This window comes from Mobula birostris, chromosome 17 (genome assembly GCF_030028105.1).
Source record: "Mobula birostris isolate sMobBir1 chromosome 17, sMobBir1.hap1, whole genome shotgun sequence".
In the NCBI taxonomy this organism is placed as follows: domain Eukaryota; kingdom Metazoa; phylum Chordata; class Chondrichthyes; order Myliobatiformes; family Myliobatidae; genus Mobula; species Mobula birostris.
The window spans coordinates 37,081,989-37,105,908 of record NC_092386.1 but is presented as its reverse complement, the minus strand read 5'-3'; the positions used below and the strand labels follow the sequence as shown (position 1 = coordinate 37,105,908).

Sequence of the window (23,920 nt, the reverse complement as noted above, 5' to 3'; positions counted from 1 at the left end):
TTTAATTTCCAAATATGAAAAGCCACAATTTTACAATTTGCAAATATAACCAATGTCTTCATTATCTCTTTGCACAAGGGAAAATATGTAGAATGCATAATCAATGGATCAGGAATCTTTTGGACTTGTTATAGCACTGTGTCATGAATTCATCTGTGTTTGCACTATGGGTCATATGCTAAACTTCCATGTCCTGGACAGCACACACCAGCTCTCACCAGCAACATTTCTTTCTGGATTTGAAGAGACAAGTCTACCTTACAGGTGTGCTGCTTCCTTCATTTCTGTCTGCTTGCTCCATCTCTAAAATAACTTCAGCTGTTTAAGGCCGCAAGCTCTTCAGTAAGAATAAAAGATCATTTATAGATACCTTTACAACTAAATGCTGCAGACAAGCACTATTTTGCTAGAATTAGGATGTACACATATCCAACACCATTATAACCAACTCACTTTTAAAAGAAAAGCTTCCAATACCAAATGAATATTCAGTGTAAATTGATTTTGTCAACTCCAAATATTCAGCTGCAATTTTTCATCTAATATTATGGTTATTGAGGAGAGATGGGGCAGAAAGGTTCTTTTTAGCTGGGATCTACACTGAAATGTTGATTCACTCAATAAAATTAATTTAGGCAAAAAATCCAAAAGTACAAAAGTAACTAGTATGAATTTTGTTTCCAAAGTTCTACACCTACCTCTAAACAAGCATTGTGCTAGAGGCCAAGAGCAGAAATTGCTGCCGTAAAAACTGCAGGTGATAAATCTGCTTTTCTGGCAACAAAAAGACCCAATTAGTTATTTGGGTTTTGAGCGAGATTGATCATTGAGAGGATGGTAAATGGATCACAGTGAAAGACAGACAATTTCCTCTGGTAGGGAATTCAGAATAAAAGTGCATACTTAAAATTATAATTGTGCGATTATCAATAAGCACATTTCTACAAGTTTCATAATAACCTGGAAATTAGGTATTTTCCTGGAAATTGAATTTTTCTTTTTTTTTAAAAGAACGTTTTCTCCTTTAACACTTTCCCAAAAATCTAACTCTGACCCATTTTTTTTTAATCACATGACAACAGGCACTAGTGCAAATTACATTTTTCCCCAATATTAAAAGATGTGCAAATTTTGTTTCTAAATTGAGATACAGTACAAAAAGCCAGCAAGTGGAGTCATGTATAAAAAGCCAGCAAATACACTATTTGTATTGATGTACCATCTTACAAATCATTTCATCCCTCTCGTGTACAGATAATTTGGCATCTTTCCTGACTTCATTTATTTAACCTCATCTCCATCTAAAGTAATGATTTCCTCTTCAACAAAAACCCAGGATTCATCTGTATCTATTCCGCATTCTCCTCCAGAAACATGTAAAGCTAGGAAATCAGGTTTCATAAGACCAACACATGCCCTCTGCTAGAAATGCCTAGTTTTATTTTAAATAGTTAACATTTAGCCCATTGGGGAGTGGTAGTGAGGTGGAGGGTGGAGGGGTGAGGTGGAGGGTGGAGGGGTGAGGTGGAGGGTGGAGGGGTGAGGTGGAGGGTGGAGGGGTGAGGTGGAGGGTGGAGGGGTGAGGTGGAGGGTGGAGGGGTGAGGTGAGAAGTTCAGTCATTGGACCTCTCCACCACCTTGATGGTAGGTTTGCTAAACATCCAATGTTGGAGAAGTTGCTTTGTCCAGGTAAATAATTGTCTTTGCCTGCTTGAACTACTTCATTGCAAACTCCAGCTTTCTGAAGTAATTAGTCACTTTATTACAAAATTCTTTCTATATCTACAGTTGTAGACACAGCTGTACAGTTATAACGTACATTACAGTTGTAACGCTACAGTTGTTATGGGGGACTTCAACATGCAGGTAGACTGGAGGAGTCAGGTTGGTGCTGGACCCCAAGAAAGGGAGTTTGTGGAGTCCCTCCGAGATGGATTCTTAGAACAGCTTGTACTGGAGCCTACCAGAGAGAATGCAATTCTAGATTTAGTATTGTGCAATGAAGCGGATTTGATCAGGAACCTCGAGGTAAAGGAGCCATTAGGAGGTAGTGACCATAATATGATAAGCTTTAATCTACAATTTGAGAGGGAGAAGGGAAACTCGGAAGTGTCAGTATTACAGTTGAACAAAGGGAACTATGGTGCTATGAGGGAGGAGCTGGCCAAAGTTCAATGGAACAATACCCTAGCAGGGATGACAGTGGAACAGTAATGGCAAGTGTTTCTGGGAATAATGCGGAAGGTGCAGGATCAGTTCGTTCCAAAGAGGAAGAAAGATCCTAAGGGGAGTAAGGGGAGGCCGTGGCTGACAAGGGAAGTAATGGACAGTATAAAAATAAAAAAAGTATAGCATAGCAAAGACGAGTGGGAAGCCGGAGGATTGGGAATCTTTTAAAGAGCAACAGAAGGTAACTAAAAAGGTAATACGCGGAGAAAAAATGAGGTACAAAGATAAACTAGCCAAGAATATAAAGGAGGATAGTAAAAGTTTCTTTAGGTATGTGAAAAGGAAAAAAAAATAGTTAAGACCAAAATTGGGCCCTTGAAGACAGAAGCAGGTGAATTTATTATGGGGAACAAGGAAATGGCAGATGAGTTGAACAGGTACTTTGGATCTGTCTTCACTAGGGAAGACACAAACAGTCTCCCAGATGTAATAGTGGCCAAAAGACCTAGGGTAATGGATGCATTGAAGGAAATTTACATTAGGCAGGAAATGGTGTTGGATAGGCTGTTGGGTCTGAAGGCTGGTAAGTCCCCAGGACCTGATGGTCTGCATCCCAGGGTACTTAAGGAGGCGGCTTTAGAAATCGTGGACGCATTGGTAATCATTTTCCAATGTTCTATAGATTCAGGATCAGTTCCTGTGGATTGGAGGGTGGCTAATGTTGTCCCTCTCTTCAAGAAGGGAGGAAGAGAGAAAACAGGGAATTATAGACCGGTTAGCCTGACGTCGGTGGTGGGAAAGGTGCTGGAGTCAATTATAAAAGATGAAATTACGACACATCTGGATAGTAGTAACAGGATTGGTCCGAGTCAGCATGGATTTACGAAGGGGAAATCGTGCTTGACTAATCTTCTGGAATTTTGAGGATGAAAATGGACAAGGGAGAGCCAGTGGATATAGTGTACCTGGACTTTCAGAAAGCCTTTGATAGGAGATTAGTGGGCAAAATTAGGGCACATGGTATTGGGGGCAGAGTACTGACATGGATTGAAAACTGGCTGTCTGACAGAAAACAAAGTAGCAATTAACGGGTCCCTTTCCGAATGGCAGGCGGTGACCAGTGGGGTACCGCAGGGTTCAGTGCTGGGACCGCAGCTGTTTACAATATATTTTAATGATTTAGATGAGGGAATTAAAAATAACATTAGCAAATTTGCCAAAGACACAAAGCTGGGAGGCAGTGTAAAATGTGAGGAGGATGTTATGAGAATGCAGGATGACTTGGACAGGCTGGGTGAGTGGGCAGATGCATGGCAGATGCAGTTTAATGTGGATAAATGAGAGGTTATCCACTTTGGTGGTAAGAACAGGAAGGCAGATTATTATCTAAATGGAGTCAAGTCAGGAAAAGGGGAAGCACAACGAGATCTAGGTGTTCTTGCACATCAGTCACTGAAAGCAAGCATGCAAGTACAGCAGGCAGTGAAAAAAGCTAATGGCATGCTGGCCTTCATAACAAGGGGAATTGAGAATAAGAGCAATGAGGTCCTTCTGCAGCTGTACAGGGCCCTGGTGAGACCACACCTGGAGTACTGTGTGCAGTTTTGGTCTCCAAATTTGAGGAAGGACATTCTTGCTATTGAGGGAGTGCAGCACAGGTTCACAAGGTTAATTCCCGGGATGGTGGGACTATCATATGTCGAAAGATTGGAGCGACTGGGCTTGTAAACTCTGGAACTTAGAAGGCTGAGAGGGGATCTTATTGAAACATATAAGATTATTAAGGGATTGGACACGCTGCAGGCAGGAAGCATGTTCCCGCTGAAGGCAGGAAGCATGTTCCCACTGATGGGTGAGTCCAGAACCAGAGGCCACAGTTTAAGAATTAGGGGTAGGCCATTTAGAACGGAGTTGAGGAAAAACTTTTTCACCCAGAGAGTGGTGGATATATGGAATGCTCCGCCCCAGAAGGCTGTGGAGGCCAAGTCTCTGGATGCTTTCAAAAAAGAGATGGATAGAGCTCTTAAAGATAGTGGAATCAAAGTTTATGGGGATAAGGCAGGAACTGGATACTGATAGTGGATGATCAGCCATGATCACAGTGGAATGGTGGTGCTTCCTGGAAGGGCTAAATGGCCTACTCCTGCACCTATTGTCTATTGTCTCTAATTATGTGTATAGCCCATTCAAACACAAACTACCTTTTAGACCATTTTTTGTCAATGAGTTTTCCTGGGTTCAGAAAAAACACACCTTCCTTAACTTTGAAACATGTTGTATTTGAAAAGAACACTGCATGGTCTAATTTCTAAGTAATAATTTCAACAATAATTAGTTGCACATCATAATCATATTTTAAAAAAAAACAGAAGTAAAAGTGCCACAGTTTCAGAAATGCTAACCAAACTAATCACCATTTACTTAGAGGCTTTGTTAAGCAATGTCACCATTTGTGGAGTAAAGAAATCAGCTGGAGAATGTTACATATCTACCTGATGAATGCACAAGTGACCAAACTGAAGCTGCATATTGCAGATCCCATTTACACAGAAATGTGCATTGTATCCAGAGGAAAATGCTGCTAAAAGTTTCAGTACATTTCTAAAATACAGATATCCTGTAAAGAGCAAGACTTTCAGTCCTCATTTCACTTTAATCCAAATCTTTTTACGGTACATCCGGGATCAATGGCAAACTAGAACTTTTTGGTTTCTGAACCCAGGAGTGGGGCCAAGAGTAAGCTGTTCTGAGTAAACCATCTCTCCTTTGCTGTCATCTCTGCCAGTATCCTCCAATCCACCTGGGCAAGCTCCTCTCTCACGTCTATGTAATTCCATTTATTCCATGGGGATACTGATACACGTGACTAGAGCTTCTCCCTCTCAAACCGCAGTTTGAATTCAATCATACTATGATCATTGCCTCCTAAGGGTTCCTTTATGTTAAGCTTTTAATAAGATCTGCATTATTACACAACACCCTGTCTAAGATAGCCTTTACCCGAGTAGGCTCAAACACAAGCTGCTCTAAAAAGCCATCTCGTAGGCTTTTCAACAAATTTCCTCCTGTGATCAGACACCAACCTGATTTTCCCCAATCCCCTTGCATATCGAAGTCCCCTATTACAAATGTGACATTAACCTTGTTACATGCCTTTTCCAGCTCCCTTTACAATCTCAACCCTACATCATCTTGGCAACTATTTGGAGGCCAATACATAATTCACATCATTTTTTTTTTTAACCCTTGCATTTTCTTAACTTCCACCCACCAAGTCAACTTTCTCTGACCCTATGTCACCTCTTTCTAAAGATGTAATTCCATTGGCTACCAACAGAACCACACATTGTCTATACCTTCCTGCCTGTCCTTTTGATACAAAGTTTATCCTTTGATGTTAAGCTTTCAACTATGGCCTTCTTTCAGCCATGACTGATGCCCACAATGTCATACCGACCAATCTCTAATTGTACCACGAGTTCGTCCACCTTAGTCCAAATGTTATGCGCATTTAAATACAGCTCCTTCAGTCCTGCACTCTTTGTCCTTTTGAATTCTGCCTGTGTGGTAAAATTGAACTCTTTGCTCTACCTGCATTTGTACCCAATCACTGGTTTGTCCTTCCTTGCACTCGTGTTACATCCATCTTGTAAACCTGCTAGCTCATCCTCAGCACTACCACACTGGTTCTCATCCACCTGCCACATTAGTTTAAACTGCTCCCAACAGCTCTCATAATCCTGCCAACAAGAATATTGATCCCTCACTGATTCAAGTCAACACATCCCTTTTGTACAGGTCCCACCTGCCCCAGAAGAGGTCCCAATTATCCAAAAATCTGAATCCCTGCCCCCGCTCCAAATCTTCAGCCACGTCATTCTGTTCTTATTCTCACCATCGCATGGAACAGGCAGCAATCCCGAGATTACCACCTTGCTCATTGATATATCTATTTTTTGACACTGCACTGAGATTAAACACACATAAATGTTCCAGTCAATAGGCACTTAGTATCTAATCAGGCAGAGGCATTTGTTCCTTCCATCTGCAGCAGTAAATACAGCGAATGATATTCAAACCATTTCAAAAGACAAAACTTCAGTAAAGCAAGATTTGAGTAACGTGTAATTAAACAGAAAAAAAGTTTTAAACTAACTATTCGGAAGAATTCTGATGGTCTATGAACACAACCTCATTATTTTGCTCTCAGTACTTTAAGATGTATTTACTGTAACTGATAGTAATGTATTGTACTGTTCATAGCATTTTAAGGGGGAAGGTGAACAGATGGATGTTGTGATCCATGTCAATACCAATGACGCAGTCAAGAAGGGTGACAAGGTCCTGCAAATTGAGTTCAGCGAGTTAGGTGCCAAGGACAGGCACTCCTGTGTGATTTCAGGATTTCTACCTAATGAAGCTAGAAACATAACAATAACAGATTGCTCAGGAAATGGGAGGGTAGGCTTCAGATTTTTTGGATTATTGGGCTCTTCCAGGGAAGGTGGGACCTGTACAAATGGGACAGTGTGCACCTGAACTGAACGGGGACCTATATCCTTGTGAAAAGGTTTGCTCATGATTCTCTAGGAGATTAAGCTAGAGTTGCAGGGTGATGGAAACTAGAGTACCAGGGAAACTAGATGTTAAGCCTACGTACAAAGACAGGTCCCAAGAGGTTCAGCGTGGTGGGACTAAAGAATTAAGTTGCATCTGTTTTAATGCAAGGAGTATTGTAGGCAAGGCCGATGAGCTTAGACCAAGGATCAGCACATGGAATTATGATATTGTAGTCTGTAGTAGGACTTAGTTGCAGGAGGGACAGGATTGGCAGCTCAGTGTTCCAGGGTGCCATGCTTTTAGGCATGATAGAGGAAGAGGAATGGCATTGTTCATCAGGGAAAGTATCACCGCAATTCTCAAACATGAGAGATTGAATGGGTCATCTATTGACGCTATATGGGCGGAACTGAAGAACAAGGGATGAACTGTGAGAGACCCATGTGCTCAGAGGAAAAACAAACTTCTTACAGACACTGCCAAAGCTGAACTATGAACTCTGATACCCCAAGCTGGAGTAGTGTCACAATAACCACTACACTACTGTGGCTCCCTATATTATAGACCTCCCAATAGTCAGGGTAATTTAGAAGAGCAAATTTGTTGAAAGGTGGCAGACAGTTGCAAGAAAAATAAGGTTGTGATAAGGTGACTTCAACATTCCACATATTGACTGGGTCACCTATATTGTAAAAGGACAGGATGGAATAGGAGCTTGTCGTACACGTTCAGGAAAAAAGTGACAGAAGTGTGTGTAGGTGAACATCTGCGATCTAGTGATTATAATTCCATTAGTTTCCAGGTAATTAAGGAGAAGTTTAGGGCTGGTCCTCAGATTGAGATTCCAATTTGGAGAAAATCAATTTTGTCAGCATCAGAAATAAACTAGCAGGCGTGGATTTGTTTAGGTTGTTTACTAATAAAGGAATGTTTACAACTAGGAGGCCTTCAAAAGTGAAATATTGTGAGTACAGAGTTTGTATGTTCCCATTGGAATAAAAGGCAAGTCTAACAGGTTTTCAAGGGATATTGAGGTTCTGGTTAAGGAGGAGGTGTATAGGAAGCAAGGAACAAATGAGGTTGCTGAGGAGTGCAAGGAATGCAAGAGAACACTTGAGAGAATTCAGAACTATAAGACGCAGTTACTCTGGCAGTCAAAGTGAAAAAGAATCCCATAGGATTCTACAAATATATTGAGAGCAAAAGGAAAGCAAGGGACAAAATTGGTCCTCTTCAAGATCAGCATGTTTACCTGCTCATGGTGGAATAAAGATCTGAAATGGATTTTTTTTTTTTTTTTTTTTTTATATAAACACACCTGTATTATAAACTGAGGCGAAATAAGAGGGGCCATGGACAGTAGGAGGTGTTTACTGTCTACAGACCAATTAGGTTGGAAAAGTCCCCAGGGCCTGCCAAAGTGTCCCTCAGCCATAGTGGAAGGCTAGTGCCAAAAAAACTGCAGGGGCCCTGACAGAGATTATTAAAAATTCTTAGCCATGGGTGAGGTGCCAGAGGACAGGAGGATAGCCAATGTTGTTCAAGAAAGGCTCTAAGCATAAGCCGGGAAATTAGAGGCCAGTGAATCCAGCCAGAGTCATGGGTAAATTTTCAAAGAAATGCTAGGAGAGGGATGTATAAGTATTTGGATACAGTGCCTGATTAGGGATAGTCAACATGGCTGCGAGCTTGGTGGGTCATGTTTAACTAATTTTACAGTTGTTCTGGTTACCAGGAAAGATAATAGAGGACATTGTCAGAGGCCTTGCAAAAGTCCTTGTAGACAAAGTCCTGCATGGGAGGCAGGTTCAGAAGGCTCAGTTATTTGGCATTCAAGATGAGGCAGTAAACTGAATTCAACATCAGCTTCGTGGGAGAAGTTGAAGAATGGTAATAGATGGTCACTGGAGGTCTGTGACTAGGGCTGTGTTGCAGGGATCAGTGCCGGGTTCATCGTTGTTTGTCATATGTATTAATGATTTGGATGATAATGGGGTAACTGGATCAGCAAATTTGCCAAGATTGGTGGCACAGTGGACATCAACACTGAACAACAGGACATTGAGTGTGGGAGAACAACAGGATCTGAGAATACAGACCCATAATTCCATAAAAATAGTGCCACATGCCGATAGGGTTGTAAAGAGATCTTTTGGCACACTGGCCATCATAATTCTGCTTATTGAGTACAGGAGTTGGGATGTCATTTTGAAGTTGTACGAGTAAGACCAAATTTTGGTGTATTGTGTGCAGTTCTGGTCACCTACCTACACGAAGAGAGAAAATTTACAAGGATGTTGCTGAGATGAGGACCTGAGTTATCAGAAAAGCTTGAATAAATTAGGATTTTATTCCCTGGAGCACAGGAGAATGAGTGGGGATTTGACAGAGGTATACAAAATTATGAGGCGAGTGAAATGCAAGCAGTCTTTTCCCCCCACTGAGGTTGGGGTGAGACTAGATCTGAGGTCATAGGTTAAGGATGAAGGGTGAAATGCTCAAGTGAAATCTGAGAGGAAATTCTCCACTCCGAGGCTGGCGCAAGTGTGGAATGAGTTGTCAGTGGACGTGGGTGTGAAAGGAAAGGCCCTAGAGGAGGTAACAAGCAGAAATGACAAGAGTTAGTAGCTGTTGTTCCTTGGATTTTGACAAGGCTTTTGACAAGGTGCTACACGAGGTTGCTAAATGAGATGGAAGCCCATGATATTATAGGAAAGGTACCAGCATGGATAGATTAGCTGACTTGCAGAAGTCAAAGAACGGGAATCAAGGGGGAAAGAGTTCTGGTTGGCTGCTGGCACCTAGAGATTTGCCCAATGGTCAGTGATGGTTCTGCAAATTTTCATGTTGTATGTTAATGAACTGGATGATGGAGTTGATGGCTTTGTGGCCAAGTTTGCAAGTGGCACAGAAAGAGGGCAGCTAGTGTTGAGGAAGCAAGTCTGCGTGGGCAGATTAGGAGAACAGGCAAAAGGGTGGCAGATGAATACCACCACAGAGAGAAATGTTTGCTCATGCATTTTGGTAGAATTTAAAAAGAAATACATATATATTTTTAAATTCTGTCAAAATACTCTATAAGAAGGGAAGATGGCGGCGCAACGCAGCTCGCAGCGGCCACTCCGGTGGTGATGATGTCTGTTATTTCTCAAGTAGAGTGCTGTGCACAATCCTGATTTGATGGAGATGGACGTGAGAGCACGGAAGAACATCTGGTGAAACTTCTGAAATGCCTGCTTCACTGCTGCTGCTACTGTGTGGTCCAGAATCTCCAGAGAAGTCCTCAGCTTTGCTTGTTGCTTGGCAGCCAGGGCGGGGTCGAAGCGCTCGGCAGAGGATGGTGCTCGGAGAGGCTGGGTCGGAGGGGCTGGTCGGAGGCTTGATGTTTTCGGACAGACCGCTGCAGTCGGGTGCTTCCAATGGTGCTGCATCAGCAAGTTGGCAGCGCTTGGAGGTTCATGGTGGGGAGAGTTCCTCCCTTCTGCCGCCTGCATGAGATGAGTCTTTTGGGAATTTGAGACTTTTTTGTTTACTATGCCCATGGTCTGCTTTTTATCAAATCGTCATAGGAAGTCATTCCTGCCAGTGGCCATCAAACTTTACAACTCCTCCCTTGGAGGGTCAGACACCCTGAGCCAATAGGCTGGTCCTGGACTTATTTCCTGGTATAATTTAAATATTACTATTTAATTATTTATGGTTTTATTACTAATTATTTATGGTGCAACTGTAACAAAAACCAATTTCCCTCGGGATCACTAAAGTATGACTATGACTATCAAATTATGGTATTGCTTTGCATTTTTGTAACTCTGTTATAATTATGTGGTTTTGTCAGTTTTAGTCTTGGTTTGTCCTGTGTTTTCTTGTGATATCACTCTGGTTGAATGTTGTATCATTTTTTAATGCATGTATTTCTAAATGACAGTAAACCAGGACTGAGTGTCCTCATAATCTAATCTAATGTGTGGATATCCTGGTGCACCATTCCCTACAGATTAATTAGCAGGTTTAATTAGCAGGTTAAGTTAGCAGTAAGAAAGGCAAGTACAATGTTAGCATTCATTGAGAACACTAGAAGACAAAAGAAAGGATGTAATTGCTAAGGCTTTATAAATGCTTTGGTCAAACCACATTTGGAGTACGGTGAGCAGTTCTGGGCCCTATATCTAAGGAAGGATGTGTTGGCGAGGATTCAGAGGTTTACAAGAATGACCCTGGGGATAAAAGGATTAATGTATGAGGAGTGTTTGATGGCTCACTGGAGTTTATAAGTACAAAGGGCGATCTCATTGAAACTTATCAGATATTGAAAGGACTGGATCGAATGAGCATGCAGAGGATGCTTCCAGTATTGAGGGAGTATTGGACCAGAGGGCAGTCTCAGAATAAATGTCTCACAATATATCCCCTTAGAACAGAGATGAGAAGGAATTCATTTAGCCCGAAGATAGTAAGTATGTGGAATTCATTGCTACAGTTTGCTATGGAGGCCAAGTCATTGGGTATATCTAGAGCAGAGATTGATAGGTTCTTGATCAGTGATGTTGTTGAAGGTTATGGGTAGAGACCAGGAAAATGGGGTTGACAGGGATTAATAAATCAGCCACGATCACAGCAAACCTGATGAACTGAATGACCAAACCTGCTCACGTATCTTATGGTATTGTGGAATACTGAGAAGAGGAAGGATGCGATAGGTGAGCCTTATGAACAACTTGTGTGGACAGCTTGGTAGTGGCACAGTTAGTGTAATGCTCTTAACAACATTAGTGAGCAGGGTTCAATTCCCACCACTGTCTGTAAGGAATTTGTACATTGCCTCCAAGACATGGGTTTCCTCCACATTCCAAAGCCAGACAGGTTAGGGTTACTAAGTTCTGGACATGCTACGTAGGTGCTGAAAGCATGGTGACAGTTGCAGGCTGCAGCCAGCACATATTCAGACTGCGCTGGTTGTTGAAGCACGACTATGTTTTGATACAAATGCGGCAAATTAAAAATGTTTGTGACATTCAGTTATGCAGTGTGGTTTCCAAATTCACCACAGATGATAGTGAAATTCTGGGTGAAGGAGAAGTAATCATTTAACAAAAACATTAAAACGTTTTACATGCTGTAAAAACTAGGTGCAATAAAGTTGTGGCACTCATTCATTTTTCACAACCTTTTAGCATTTACAAAATATGTGGCTTTAAAAACTATGCAGAATACTGCTAATCATCAATTCCTAAAGTAGTACAGTAAGATATGGAAGTTACATACAGACAAAAGGTGGGAACAGACCATATTCCCTGTCCATACTTGGTGTTATAACTAGGTCACATCCCGATTTCTGTATTAATACTTTGATGGCTTACTGGAAAATAATACTGATGCCTAGTGTTTTGCTAATGGTTCACTAGGAAGGAAATTAAATCTCTGTTCATTCTTTGTTGTGTTATTGGACAATGTCCCTGAACCTGGGAAAACAGAATGGACCTAATACTTGATTAAGTAGAGATCCTGATCCACAGGCGTCAAGTTGTCATTCCAAAGCTAATACATTCTTTCACAGTTTCAAGTTTCAGCTAGGCTTAGTTGATTCATACAATGTAAAAAAAAATCAGGGAATAAAGAGTGCTCTTCAATTAATAAATTTGATGAATATTTTAATGGAATTAAAATATCATTTTTAACATCTTAAATCAATGATTTTACCCTTACAATCACAATTTATTAGATATGTAAATTCTGTGTCCCCCATACAAATTTCTGGAATTATGGTCAAGACTCCAGGATCGACTCTGCACTGAATTTATCCAATATCACATGTACTTTCAATTGTGTTTAACCGTAAAATAATTCTTCAATGTTTTGGGTTAGGAGTCTTCCACAATAATGACAGAGCCAGCATCACTCAAATGAAACTTACTGAATGATACAGAAGATGGATTAGTGAATATACTACATTGCTGAATAAAATATATTTAGTATCAAGTTTAACTTGGTCAGTTTTCTTGTCCTGGCTTGATTGTGCACCAGTCCCCAAGTTTCATCTGCTGGAAAATCTACAAGTTTGCAACCCCACCCTTTTACTTCAGAACTGACATAGTTTGAGCCCTTTGAGAAGTTTGTAATTCTTTGATCAAGCTTTCAGTGTCATTTTAATTACGGTCAATGAATGTTTCATCTGTAGGGTGATCACCATATAATGAGCACTCCCCAAATCTAATCATGACCTCAACAGCGTTCCCCTTCAGTTACCAAATAACATGTCAACTCGTCCAAATTCAGCAATCTCAGAACATATCCTTGTATGACATTACAAATTAATTATTAAACACCTTTATGGAAAAGGTTTTCATGTTTATTAAAATATGAAAATCTTCATACCTTGGGTTCCATTGAGATGAAGTTATGTGTTCCTCTACTAGAAATAGTTGAACGTTTCATTGCCCTACTATGATAAAAGTGGTAGTAGTCTTTCAAGGACCCAATCTGTTAAGGAAAAGAAAAGAGTTTAATTAAGTTTCCATTTAAACTCTTCCTTTTGTCTGTATTGCATAAATTATTCAATTTAATTTAATCTAGATGATCTCAAATGTTACTCTGACCTCCAGGATCATCTCTCGCAAAAAGAAAAAGCAACATGATACAAAATGCACATTAACCTTTCATGAGTTCATTTGGTTTTGAAGGTAATCTTTTCATATTCTATTGACAAAACTTTCAATACAGGAGTACTTTGCTGTTTCTACACAAGATATGTAGCCTCAGAAAGACAGGCAGCCCTAGATATCAAGCTGTGCATATTATGGTAATATCAATTGTCATCTTTACTATCAGTGCTTGTAGAAGTAGATAACAAACCTTAGTTTTAAAAAGAATCATTTGTTTACCGACAAATATATTTTACAAGGGATTTGAAGTTAGATTTTTTAAAAACTTATGCAAAACATGAACGTCACAATAAAGAAATTCCCAACTCCACTGCAAGTGAAACAGGAATTCTGAACCTTACTGATGAGTACCAAAACCCTAATTTTTAAGATAAAGTCAGTTCCCATGATCAAACCAATTCCAAACCTACAAGTTATTCACTTTAATTGTTACTACATGATTTTTGAAATATTAATAGTGGAAGATCTGAATGAACGTCTGATCAAAAGCACAATGGAACTTTCCCCTCTGCTCACTGGCAAAAGAAGCCAGACCTTATCAACGTTTCCAAGTAGCAGCAAAGGCCGTATTTATAAATGTGTAGAGACCACAGTGGGAGAAAATGTTCACTGGCATAATTAAACTAGCAGCCCACGAAAGCATGAGCCAAAATTGCTTCTTTGAACGAATTAGACCTCATGGTATGCTTTAAATCAGATGATGATTTAAATTTTTTGTTGTGTTGGTCAACTGCAAATTTGTCATTTCTAGTATACAGTGTAAAGGAGAAAATAATTGTTACTCCAGATCTTTACTCTTCAAGTTCAAACTGCCGAGTGGACGTTTGTCCTGACGAAGGGACTCGGCCTGAAACATCGACTGTACCTCTTCCTAGAGATGCTGCCTGGCCTGCTGCATTCACCAGCAACTTTGATGTGTGTTGCTTGAATTTCCAGCATCTGCAGAATTCCTCATATTTGCGTGTCTAGAAAGCCTCATTTATTTATGAAATGGGTCAGCAGTAAAGTCACAAACAACCCAAGTATGTGAATCACCCTTCCCTGGCAACACAATATTACATACGTTCATTTGACAAAAGCAGCTTGGGTCATAATCAAATGAAACACAACCATAATGGCATTCCATCCTGATACCACGATACAGAGTTGTCATGATACAGCCCAACTCCCAACTACAACACACCTTGCAGTGAAGCTAATTTTTCCACAGCTATATGAAGGAATCCACCAAGACAAAGACAAGACTCAACACGGGGGGTGGGGGTGGAAGAGAAGAGAGAAGATTCAGTTTTCTTTAAACCAGGTACTGCATTTTGGTATGAATAAGAGTAGCTTCATTAAATTTCCAGTCAAACTCCACCATAGAGACCTCAAGTTGACAAGAACACCACTTTAACCAGCATTTGCTATTATAATCAAACTCTTAAGGAAAAGAAAGCAACATTCTCAAAACATCAGTCAACATTACCCAAAGCTGTACGTGCGTGATGGACCTGCAATCTTAACTTTCAATAATGCTAATTCAAGACTTAAGTTTGGGAGGCTGACAGAGTTCTGTAGTGATAACCTAATTGTTAAGGATACAGAGCATACCTGGTTTCAATCATCTGTGAAATTTATGGTTAATCCATAATCACTTCCATGCAAGTAATGGAAAATACAGGTACTTGATGCCCAAAGGAAAAGTTTTAAATTTACTTAAGTGTGTGACTATCACTCCTGGAATTGACCACGAAACACATACACTTATTTAAAGCATGATCCACTAAGATGCAGAAGCAACACGGTAACATCCTCCACTGATCTTGAACCAATTAACATATCTAACTGTATGGACAGTTAAGTTTGTCATTTTATATCTAGATCAGACATTTTAATTTAGGCTTCATTTGATGTAGAACACTAATAAGGAATTTAATCTATCTGGTAATAACAAAAACAAAGCAAGAAATCCTAAATACCAGACCCAAGAGTGCCGTGCATACTGTTATTTCCACTGTAACAAAAAAATGGAGCACAGAATTAAAAAAAAGGACTTCATCCAGCTCCTACAGTGACCATCCTTATACTCCTAGTGAACTCAGATGAATGAATCAGAATCAGGTTTAATATCACTGGCACATGTCATGAAAATTTTTTTTGGTATATGTGGCAGCAGTACATTGCAATACACAATAACTACAAGTTACAATAAGCATGTATAAAAAAGAAAATTAAATTAGTTTAAAAACAAAAAGAGGAAAAAATACTGAGGCAGTATTCAAGGATACATGCGTGTCTCTGCGTCCTCCTTGATGGTAGCAATGAGAACAGGGCAGGTCCTGGGTGGAGGGGGTCCTTCATGATGGATGCTGCCTTTTTGAGGCATTGCCTTTTGAAGGTGCCTTCAATGCTGGGGAGGCTAGCACCCATGACTGAGCTGACAAAGTTTACAGCTTTGCTGCAGCTTTTTCCTCATCCTGTACAGCAGCCCCTCCATACCAGTGATGCAACCAGTTAGAATGGTACATGCAACACTAACACACTGGAGGAACTCAGCAGGTCAGGCAGCATCCGTGGAAAAGAATCGGTCGACGTTTCAGGCCGGAACCCTTCGTCAGGACTGTCGTGGGAAGGGGCAGAGGCCCTGTGAAGGTGGGGGGAGGGTGGGAATGGTACGTCTGTGGAAATTTGCAAGCTTCCTTGGTGACATAACAAATTTCCTTAAACACCTAATGAAATATAGCCACTATCATGCCTTCTTTGGAACTGCATTAATATGTTGGCCCAGGATAGATCTTCAGTGATGCTGATACTCAGGAACTTGAAACTGCTCACCCTTTCCTCTTCTGATCCCTCGATGAGGATTGGAGTGTGCGCCAACCTCCCCTTCCTAAAGTCTACAAGCAACTCCTTGGTGTTACTGATGTTGAGTGCAAACTTGTTGCTGTAACATCACTCAACCAGCTGATTTATCGCACTTCTGTACACCTCCTCATCACCATCTGAAATTATGCCAAGAGTTATATCATCAGCAAATTTACAGATGGCATTTGAACTGTGCCTAGTCACACAATCGTGATTGTAGAGAGTAGAACAGTGGACTAAGCACACATTCTCAACATGTGTCAGTGCTGATTGTCAGTGAGGAATATTTCTGATCTGCACAGGCTGTGGTCTCCAGTTGAGGATCCAGTTGCAGATGGAGGCGGAGGCCCAGGCTTTGGAGCTTGTTGATTAGAAATGAGAGAATGAATGTATTGAATGCCAAGCTGTAGTAAATAAATGACAGTCTAGTGTAGGTATTGTTATTGACCCAGTGAGTAGAGAGTCAGTGAGATAATATCTGCTATAGACCTCTTGTGGCAAGACATAAATTGTAGCAGGTCCAGGTCATTGCTTGGGCAGGAGTTGAATCTAACCATGACTAACCACTCAAAGCACTTCACAGTAGATGCAAGTGCATCTGGGCAATAGGCGTTGAGACAACTCCCCACTACTCTTCTTGGGCACTGGTACGATTGTCACTTTTTTTGAAGTTGGGAGCCTCCAAAAGCAGCAGTGGGAGTTTGAAGATGTCCATGCACACTACCACCAGTTGATCAGCAGAGCAGCCCTAAATAGGAATATTTGATAATTCCCATTGTAGCTGCACGTAAATAGTCACCCCTTAATGGTGCCTTCCTCACCCAGCCAACCCAGGACAGTGTTAAGAACTGATTCAAACATCCACAACAAGTTCCATGGCACCAAGACTAAAGGTCTCACAAGTTACGTGATGCACAGCCATTTCATGCTCAGTTTACTCCAAAGCACTTCCTAAATCTGCTCTCTCTACAAACAAGGAAAATCCTTGTCCAACTGGCATATGGAAACACTTCACCAACTTGCACGTTATACTACCAAGTTAAACACAGCTTTCTTCAAAGCTGGTTTAAATTATGGAAGTTCATATGTAACCACATTTTGAAAGCACTCTCACTAGTGACATGCTGATGCAACTACAAGTGCTGCCTCACTGCTCTATGGATCTAGGTTTGATCTTGACGTTGGCCTGCCTGCACATTCCCCCACTTACTGCAAAGAGCTCCAGTGGATACCAGTTTCATCATGCATCCCATAGCTGGCTTATTGCTTTGTTATTGTGAATTACCCCTTAGTGCAAGTTAGTAAGAAAATCATTGGGAGAGGGACAGAGGGACAGAGGGACAGAGGGACAGAGGGACAGAGGGACAGAGGGACAGAGGGACAGAGGGACAGAGGGACAGAGGGACAGAGGGACAGAGGGACAGAGGGACAGAGGGACAGAGGGACAGAGGGACAGAATAAATAAATAAATATTAGGACAATGGAAATAAGATGGGGAAAGATGGGGATGAGATTGCTCTGCCAGGAGTTAACGTGAACTCAATAGGCTGCATGGCCTCCTTGCTTGTTGCAGTAAGGGAGAACAGCAGTAATTAATCAGTACATTGTTGGGGCAATTTAAGACAGCAGAAAGAATATAATCAACAATATCCACATCCCAGAAATTGAATTTATTTGATACCACAGCAAGTTCTCTCCTCCCACCCCACCACTGGTGTGGTTTTATTAGAGCCTAATTCACATTTTCCGAAGTTTATGTTATGAAGTTCACTTCACTATTAACTTGTACTCCTACCTGAAAGTCAGTATATTGCTTAGACCTTACTGTATCTGAGCTATTACTAACATTCCAGAAACTAAGTGCATAGACAAGTAATCAATAACTAGTTAGTGTGGATGTACAAAGAGCAGGTAATTTCTGATACTTTTTTTTTTAAAAATCTCTGGAATTATACACAAAAACATTGATCTGTAGTACATGTGGAACTCCAACCATTTGAAGTGGTTTGCGAGGAATTTGCTACAGTCATGAACATGCATTGAATTTAAAGCAATTTTTTGACTCGTTAGTAATAACACAAATGAGAGTTTGACAGCATAAGACAACTTTTCCCCTGGGATTTATTTAGCAGTGGGTACTTATTTATGAATTTGTATTAAGGCTCAATTGGCTGCACAATTTAAATTATCAGAGAATGAGCAGAGAAGCAGCAGATGCAGTGTAATTCTGGCAAGTGTAAGATGCTGCTCTTTAGAAGGGCAAATGAAAGTATACAGTTAATGATTGACCCCTTAATGGCATTGAGGAACAGACAGATCTTGTGGTGAAGGTACATAGTTCACTGAAAGTGCTTATGCAAATGGCCATGGTGGTAAAGGCAACATATGGCACACTTGCCTTCATTGGTCAGGGTATTGCGCACAAGAGTAGTAACACCAAGCAGCAGCTCTACAGCATTACAAAGTATTGTAAACTGTTGTGGTTGCCACAGTAAAAGGACATGGGGACTGTGGAGAGGGTGCAGAAGAGATTTACCAGAGTGTTGTTTGGATCATTATGAGCTACAAGAGAAAGAGAAATTGCCTTTCAACTCACAAGAGAGCATAGGCCATCAACTTTTACTGTTGATGTTCCTGTAGCAGGCAATTTCTTTTTTTTTTTTAAAAATGAAGTCGAGTTGCTAGCTCGACACTTAACCCAGCACGGATGGAAAGCGTGCATGGGAGCCCGCTGGATTCGAACTCAAGACCTTCCACCCTAAAGTCCAGCGCTGATGCCACTGCACCACCAGCCGGCCTATGAGCTACAAGGATGGATGTATTTGGGTCGTCGTCCCCTGAGCAAAGGAGGCTGACTGGAACCCTGAAAGGCTTAAAATTATGAGACGCACAGATAGGGTTGACAGTCAGAATCTTTCCCCAGGGTAAAACGTCAAACACCAGAAGATGTTTATTAGAAAGCTGGGTGTGCAGCAAGGGGAGGTGTAAAAGTTTAAAGGGAAAGTGCTGGGCAAGTAGATCTTATTTTAAACTTAGTGGCAAGTGCATGGCATAGGTTCCTGGGGTCCTAGTGGAAGCAGGCAATTTGGTGGCATTTAAAAGGCTTTTAGATAGACATGAATAGAATGGAGGGATATGGATGATACAAAGGAGAGAAGAACATGAGCTACAAATTGACATCAAGATGGGCACAACATCATGGACCAAACAGTCTGTCATTAATGCAATGTTCTATCAGTATTGTAACTTTTTATGTCCTATAACCTCCCTTTTAATGTCCTTCAATGTGTAGTCTCTCAAACCTATGTCCATCTTATCAAGGAATTGTTTTTGAAACGTCTCCAATTCATCCAATGTCCTCCTTACTGCTGCACCATACCTCTACCAGCAATCCTCATCATCTCATAAAAGAGAGTACAGGCCCGGCTGTCTACCAGTATATACCTACTTCACAATCAAACCCTTTCCTCCTGCCTCCATTTTTCTGATATCCAGGTGTCTATTTAAGAGCTGCTTTTTTTTTTAAAAAAAAAATGTCTCCATTATATCAGCCTCAACCGTAGTTTTTTTTCTCTAACATCTCCCCTAAACTTTCCCCCACTCACCATAAAGGAGGTCCTCTAGTATTGCCCGGTATCACATCTCACCAATTTTTTAGTGCACAAGGTATTTCTCAAAATACTTAAGCTACAGTATTTCATTTCAATGGTGTATACCCATGGCAACACACGTGCTTTGGATTTTCTTGTTAAATTGCAGTCAACCAGTTTTGATTAAGTTCAAATTCAAGTTTAATATCATTCAACCATACATGAATATTCAGGAACACAAACAAAGCAGTTTCTTTGGGGTCAAAGTGCAAAACTACCAACAGTCATACACAGCACAAGGCACATTCATGGCTGTAAACAGCCACACAAAATATAGCCCAGGTCGCAAGTGTCCTGTAAATTGATGGTACATGGGTGTTGTTGACAAGAACATATGCATGCACACTATCCAGCTCGTCTTCCACTAAGTGAACACTGGAAGACAGTGCCAGCGGGAGCGGCCAGCCCTCCAACATCTCCCCTCTTGGCCTGCGGCACAAGGCCTTATCCTCGCTATAACTGAGACCACGCGGCTCCCCTGCCATCAGTCGTAGCAATGAACTAGTGAACCGGACATGCAGCATTTTTCATTACCAATGTCCAAAAGGGTTTTGCAATCACAACAAAAATGTCCAAGACAATCACTCATTGCTAGCCTGCACACCGCCTTCGTATGCTGACTCCATCACAGCAGTACAGTCCACACCACATCCAGCTCCTCTGCTAAGGAGCAACTAGCTGATGGGGTAGGCCTACAGCACTTGAAGTTCCCATTTCCAGCATTAAATTGCGATCATAAAGACATTTCAAAATGACAAAAGCACCTTTGGTTGGCCACTTCGTCCAAGCGTGCTACCATCTTACTGTTAGATATATTAGTTTAAAATGGCTTGGAACAATGTAGCAAATCACATCCCAATAAAGATGTTTTTCATCCTTGACCTGTCTGTAGCCTTTAGTTCAGTCAACCGCACCATCCTTCATGAAAGCCCGACACAGTGATCCAACAGGGAAGGTCACTCATTATTCCTCACCTATTGCTTTTGAGCCAAAAATTCATTTTATTTCTCTATTCTCACCCTTGAACCAATTCATCTGTGTCAATTGACCAGGCAGCATCTATAGGAAGAGGTACAGTCGACGTTTCGGACTGAGACCCTTCGTCAGGACTAACTGAAAGATCGAAAGATTTGGGAGGCTCCTCTCCCGGAACGTTGACTGTACTTCTTCCTATAGATGCTGCCTGGCCTGCTGCATTCACCAGCATTTTTTTTTTTTTTTGCAGATTTCCTCGTGTTTGCATCTGTGTCAATTATTGAGTTACCGTACAGAGAAGGCCCTTCTACCTATGCCGCCCAGCAACCTCAGACCTAACCCTAGCCTAACCATGGGACAATTTAGCCCACTGCTCTACTCTCTCAATACCCATGACTGTGTGGCTAGGCATAGCTCAAATACCATCTATAGATTTGATGAGATTAGATTATGAGGACACACAGTCCTCTTTTATTGTCATTTAGTAATGCATGTATTAAGAAATGATACAATGTTCCTCCAGTGTGATATCACAGAAACACAAGACAGACCAAGACTGAAAAACTGACAAAAACCACATAATTACAACATATAGTTATAACAGTGCAAGCAATACCGTAACTTGATGAAGGACAAGCCATGGGCACAGTCAAAAAAATTCAAAGTCTCTCAAAAGTCCCATGATCTCACGCTGACGGGAGAAGGAAGAAAATTCTTCCTGCCATGAGCTTCCAGCGCCGCAAACTTGCCGATGCAGCATCCTGGAAGCACACGACCACAGTCCGACTCTGAGTCATCCAAAAACTTCGAGCCTCCGACCAGCCCTCCAACACCGAGCACCATCTCTGCCGAATCTTTGACCCCGGCCCCAGCCGCCAGCAACAGGCAAAGCCGAGGATTTGGGGCCTACCCTCCGGAGATTCTCGATCGCACAGTAGCAGCGGCAGCCAACCGGGCATTTCAGAAGTTTCTCCAGATGTTCCTCCATGCTTCTTACATCTGTCTCCATCAAATCAGAATTGTGCATGGCCCCCTATTTAACCAATACAATATCATTTCACTGGAGAGGCCGCGCGCGCTGCGTTGCGCTGCCATCTTCTCCTACCACAACCATTACTGGTAGATTCTCAGATGGAGACGAGAGGGTGTGCAGGAGTGAGATATGCCAACTAGAGGAGTGGGATCGCAGCAACAAGCTGGCACTCAACGTCAGTAAGATGAAAGAGCTGATTGTGGAGTTCAGGAAGACAAGACAAAGGAACATGTACTAATCCTCAGACAGATCAGAAGTGGAGAGAGTGAGCAGTTTCAAGTTCCTTGGTGTCAGAATCTTTGGGGACTTAACCTGGTCCCAACATATTGATGCAATTATAAAGGAAGCAAGACAGCACCTGTACTTTAGGAGTTTGAAGAGATTTGGTATATCAACAAATACACTCAAAAACTTCGATAGATATACCATGGAGAGTATTCTGACAGGCTGCATCACTGTCTGGTATGGTGGCTAGCTACGGCAAAAGGCCGAAAAAAGTTGCAGAGGGTCGTAAATTTAGTTGTCTCCATCTTGGGTACTAGCCTACAAAGTTCCCAGGACATCTTCAAGGAGCAGTGTCTCAGAAAAGCAGTGTCCATTATTAAGGACCCCAAGCACCCAGAACATGCCCCTTTCTCACTGCTACCATCAGGTAGGTGGTACAGAAGCCTGAAGGCACAGCTTCTTCCTCTCTGCAACCCGATTCCTAAATGGATATTGAACCCATGAACACTACTTCACTTTTTTAAAAATATATTTGTTTTTGCACAAATTTTAATCTATTCAATATACATACCGTAATTGATTTACTTAGTATTTTTTCTTCATCATGTATTGCATTGAACTGCTGCTAAATTAACGAATTTCTCGACACACACCGATGATGATAAACCTGATTCTGATTTATAATCTCCAATTAACCTACCAACTGGTACATCTTTGGATTGTGCAAGGAAAGCTGAGCACCCAGAGGACATTCATGTAGTCACGAGGAGAATGTACAAACTCCTTAAAGGAAGTGGTGGGAACTGGGAGCTGAAACCAGCTCACTAGTTCTCATCTATTACCCCTCAGGAAGATTTACCTGAAAACACAGCAAATTTCCACATATACATTGATAACACCTCAAGGTCTTCCCTGTGATCCCATTTGATCTTTACATTGCCAGGTTACTATTCTGTTACTGTCTCCCTGATTACAGGGAGAATCAATGCCAGTACCTTTAGTCTGGCACAAACTGTCCCTAATGTTCTCCTAGCAACTGTCCAAAAGTGGATGAGACTGTTTGCAACCTGTGTGTTATGTCTACTTCCAAGATGAGCCAGGGACCACAAAACAATCCACCTTCCTAATTACCCAACACCAGCATTGCCTCAAATTGTCTGCAGCTGAAGACTGCATCTAAGGTTAAGCAGAGACATGGCCATTATAATCGCCTCCAGGCTGGCCTTCAATGGACACAGCTCTGCATGCCCGAACTTGCAAGTTCAGTTCAGCTGCCTCCCCTTATACTTGCTAACTATTAGTTCCAGGTAACATTGATTAAAATTTTTATCCTTGCTTTCCAATCCATTTAAGCCTAAAACATGCCATGTCCAGTCCTAACAGCACCGTAACCTGAGACTGTGCTTCTCTAATTCTGACTTCTCAATCACAGATAGTCACAAAGCAGAGAAAAACTGTTCAACCATTGGCTTCAAAGTTTATTTATTTATAAGTAAATTATCAAAGTACATATATGTCATCATATATAACCCGGAGCCTTTTTTTTAAACTATAGAACCACAGAACATTACAGCACAGAAACAGGCCTTTTGGCCCTTCTTGGCTGTGCCAAACCATTTTCCTGCCTAGTCCCACTGACCTGCACCTGGACCATATCCCTCCATACATCTCTCATCCATGCACCTGTCCAAGTTTTCTTAAATATTAAAAGTGAGCCCCCATTTGCCACTTCATCTGGCAGCTCATTCCACACTCCCACCATTCTGTGTGAAGAAGCCCCCCCCCCATGTTCCCTTTAA

The 23,920-nt window shown here is 41.4% G+C and overlaps 1 protein-coding gene across 3 annotated transcripts in view; it reads right to left on the bottom strand.

Moving 5' to 3' along the window:
* pcsk5b (proprotein convertase subtilisin/kexin type 5b) overlaps positions 1-23,920 on the bottom strand; it is a 328,288-nt gene that overhangs the window by 286,923 nt on the left and 17,445 nt on the right. For all 3 annotated transcript variants that reach the window (XM_072281530.1, XM_072281531.1, XM_072281532.1), the window contains exon 2: positions 13,105-13,209. In XM_072281530.1, coding sequence (XP_072137631.1) covers positions 13,105-13,209 — 105 coding nt within the window. The remainder of the gene's footprint in view (positions 1-13,104; positions 13,210-23,920) is intronic.